Source organism: Sinocyclocheilus anshuiensis, unplaced genomic scaffold (assembly GCF_001515605.1).
Source record: "Sinocyclocheilus anshuiensis isolate Anshui unplaced genomic scaffold, SAMN03320099.WGS_v1.1 scaffold579, whole genome shotgun sequence".
NCBI lineage: Eukaryota > Metazoa > Chordata > Actinopteri > Cypriniformes > Cyprinidae > Sinocyclocheilus > Sinocyclocheilus anshuiensis.
Window position 1 is genome coordinate 159,528 of NW_015551075.1, and position 3,812 is coordinate 163,339.

At 46.1% G+C, this 3,812-nt stretch overlaps 1 protein-coding gene across 1 annotated transcript in view; it reads left to right on the forward strand.

The window, feature by feature from the left end:
* The first annotated feature begins 1,074 nt into the window (after positions 1–1,074).
* LOC107662316 (helicase with zinc finger domain 2) overlaps positions 1,075–3,812 on the forward strand; it is a 29,255-nt gene continuing 26,517 nt past the window's right edge. The window contains exon 1 of the mRNA XM_016452302.1: positions 1,075–1,166. Coding sequence (XP_016307788.1) covers positions 1,075–1,166 — 92 coding nt within the window. The remainder of the gene's footprint in view (positions 1,167–3,812) is intronic.

A 3,812-nucleotide genomic window follows, 5' to 3' on the forward strand; every position in this document is an offset into this window, starting at 1 on the left:
TGAAATATCGGGCAGGCGTCTCCACGCGGCCCAGTAGTCTGCCAGGGGTCTTGGGTGTTCTACGGTTGAAACGTACACCTGATTTTCCCATATAGGATCCCGAAGCACCTGAGTGGCAGGAAAAACTATAATGGGAAGATGTCCCATTGTTCCGTCGGGCCTGCCCACTGCCCCAAAAGTGGGAGCTTTGGAGGCCGTCATAAACGGGCCATGCTCGCATGACCCTTGGGCTTTTTCTCGAACTCTGAAGGCTGGAACGCGCAGAGTATCCGAGAGGGTGCTCGTCGTAAGGAGTCGACCTAAGACTGCCCGAGGCGCAATATGCGGCGGGACCGTCAAGATCGGAGTCAGGAGGCCACAGCGAGAGATTCGAATACGCTTGTGCGGTTCGTACACTCTCTCTAAAGGAGGGCCTAGCCTCCGAAGATGAGCAGAGGAATCAGGAACTGCTATTAGGGGCCTGAGGACGAGAGGGCTTGGCCGTCGAACTCAGATCCAACCGTTTGCATTGTCGTGGGTAAGCTGGTGGGCGAGACCTAGGACCCCAGTCCTTACGAGGGGGTAACCTAGGCGATGGCTCATGCCGCTGGACCTCGCGGTGCTGTAAAGACGAAGAGCGTGAACGAGCCGCAGGTGGCTGATGCTCTACTTCCCTAGCCCTGCGAGGGATGAGTTGACGGAACGCAGCGGACTGCTGTTTCGCTGCTCTAAACTTCTCCACGACCGTAGTGACCGAGTCTCCGAACAGACCGTCACTCGAAATGGGGGCGTCCAGGAGAAAGGTCCTGTCCTTCTCCTTAATGTCAGTGAGAGTAAGCCAAAGATGGCGCTCAGCTGACACCAACCCTGCCATGAACCTGCCCACTGCCCGAGCTGTGTGCTTGGTAGCCCTAAGCGCCAAGTCAGTAGCTCGTCTGAGCTCTTTAACGGCCTCTGGAGTCAGTCCTTCTCCCTCGTCCAGCTCCTTGAGCACATCTGCCTGATGAGCCTGGAGTACACCCATAGAATGGAGTGTAGCCACGGCCTGCTCAGCGGCCATGTAAGATTTCCCGATCAAAGCGGAAGTAACCCTACATGGCTTGGACGGTAGCAGAGGGCGTGACTTCCAAGACGGAGCGGAGTTTGGAGCACCGTGGTGAAATCAGCGGCAGCAGGATTAGTGATACGTGCCGAAAAAGGTTGTTTCCGAGACCTCGAAACCTCGTAGTGGAGGTCTTGGAAAAAGGGGAGAGGCCTACGGGGCTGAGATGGGGTGCGGCTGGACAAAAATCGATCGTCCAGTTTCGACTGGGACTGAATTTGCGCCAGCTCGCTATCCCACTCTAACCCCAGCTTATCCACAGCGCGCGTTACAACATCTAATAGTTCGCTGTAAGACGGGGAGGTGCGTTTCTCCTGTCCACTCGGAGGGAGAGAACTGCACAGTTCGCCCAATAAATCCTCCGAATCGGAGGCTGCTGTGGCGTCATCGCAGCATCGAAGTGAGCCTATGAGAGGGAACTGGCTCAATAAATGAATGCCAGAGATCGGTTTTCCATTGATCTAAGTTTTTATGCGCTTTTACCGTAACGCCTAGTATATGTGCGCACCACAAAACAACGTTGCGGCTAGAATGACCGTGTTTTTCAAAGTGGAGGCTGGCCTCACTGCAGTCCTACTTGCGGGACGGAGCCACAGTCGACAGTATATGCAATCCAGCCGAGACAAGACGTGAAAACATTTTATTCAGACATACAGTAGATGCCTCGTTTTAGTTCTAATTATGAAATTTTCTATCAAAAATACTGATTTACTGATGTTTCTTAAAAGATTGTCTCATCACATTTATTTATCACATATTCTTACTCTTAAAAATTCTAAAAATAAAAAGCTGTTGTATTGTGAAGAGAGGCACCCACACCTCCATGTTCTTCTGTTAAACTTTTGGGTGTGCATTCCAGGCATATTTTTAAGAAGTTAGTCCTATTCAAGTACAGTGTGGTATGACATCATGTCAATTCAAGAAAACAGGTTGTTGCCTAATTTTTTCAGGGGAGGTTTATCAGATCAAGAAGTGACGTTTCTTTGTGTTTGAGCTTTCTGTTGTGTAGCCTATGTATAACAATAAATACAGGTGTTAATTGAATGTGTTAAAATGTACAAAATTAGAGGTCAGGACTATGTTTAAATATATTGATCTTGTACAACCTTTTTATATGCCTTGCAAATGTTTGGTTTTCTGTTGTTTTTGTTGCAAATTCTGCTGATTCTTCACCAAAATAATGGTGGAACTGACTTGATAGCATCAGTATGAATATGTTGAAAACTACAAAATCAGAACAAGTTTTGCATTGCATGCAAATATTTTACAGCAAAACTGTGTTCATATATGTTTGTATAGTTGAATAGTTGTAATTTCCGTCCTGTGGCATGTTTCCTATTTGTAAAGGGGAAAAAACTATAATTTTAATGAAAAAAAAGTAAAAAAAAAAAAACAACAACTTTAGCATTTAATGAAAAATCAAAATGTTTCTAATAAGTATAAAAAATATTTTTCCCTCTCATATGTTGTATGTCTCCTTGTCCTTAAAGTTGCAATGAAACAGTAATGAAACAGTTTTCTTGCGCATTGTGATGTACATCTGAGTGTAATGGATTATTGAAAAAGAAAAAATGCAGGGCAGGACTTGTTTCTATGTCTCCGGTGTTGATTGGATTTTGAGATGTGGGCGTTGCACTCAAAAATGGAGGCAGAAGAGTGTGAGATTACAGGGGCAGAGTTTAGGGATTAAGATTGGAAAAATCCAGCATATGTCACCAGAGAGAAGTCTCGTTTCACCGGAAGGTCCCATTATGACATTTTGATTAGGCTTGGGCGATGTCTACCAAATTGGCATCGGACGGTGTCTACAGTGAAACATCGTGATGGACGATGACATCGGGGGGCGGGGCGGGGTTAGGGGTGTGCCCAAAGCATGAAACAAATAACGCGTTATACGGAGCCACTAAAAGGTTAGCCGCTTACTAGCGGTAGCCTGTTGCATTACAGTACATGAAAGTTCACTTACCACATACACAGAGTAAGGAGAAATGTCTGATAGGACGATAGCGAATGATTTGAGGATCCTGAGCACCAATGACAAACATCTAATCTTGTCAAATGTGTGGTAAGTACTGCCGCTCCATAGTATAGGCCTACTCCTTGTGATCCCGAATCTCAAAAGTGAAAGTAAAATGAGAGCGCGCAATCGAAAGCGGTTTCAATAGCAGCTCCCTGATGCCCGCAATTTATATACAGTCGCCTATACTTACCCAACGATATAATTGCGAGAAAAAGTATTGAATAATTTTTTTTATCCTCCCATCTCGTAGGCTATTTATTCCCTTTAGGGTTTCCGTAGTACACTTCATTTCCTTTCCGAACACGGAACTGGGATGCGGCAGACAGCGGGAGAGGGGTGGGAGGAATCACAATGTCAGCTTAACATCGTGATCTCTGTCAGCCATCGGCTATGGACGATGGCATCGTCTATCTGCCCAACCCTAATGAACACTCGCTTTACTACAAATATTTGTTGGATTTGTATTATTAGAGCTTTCCAATGTGAGTTCACGTGCATTTTCTCAGTTGGGGAAATTATTTTTCATGTGCGGTGCCGGTGATGATGCTTCTTACATCCGTTTCGGAGAACAAGAGGACAAATATTTCAATCGATCGCTCAGGCATGGCACCGAAATGAGGAACCGAAATCTGCATTCGGATTCGGTTCTAGTACATACCGGTTACATAGGTACCGGTGCCATGTTGGTACCGGGTTTCGGTACCCAACCCT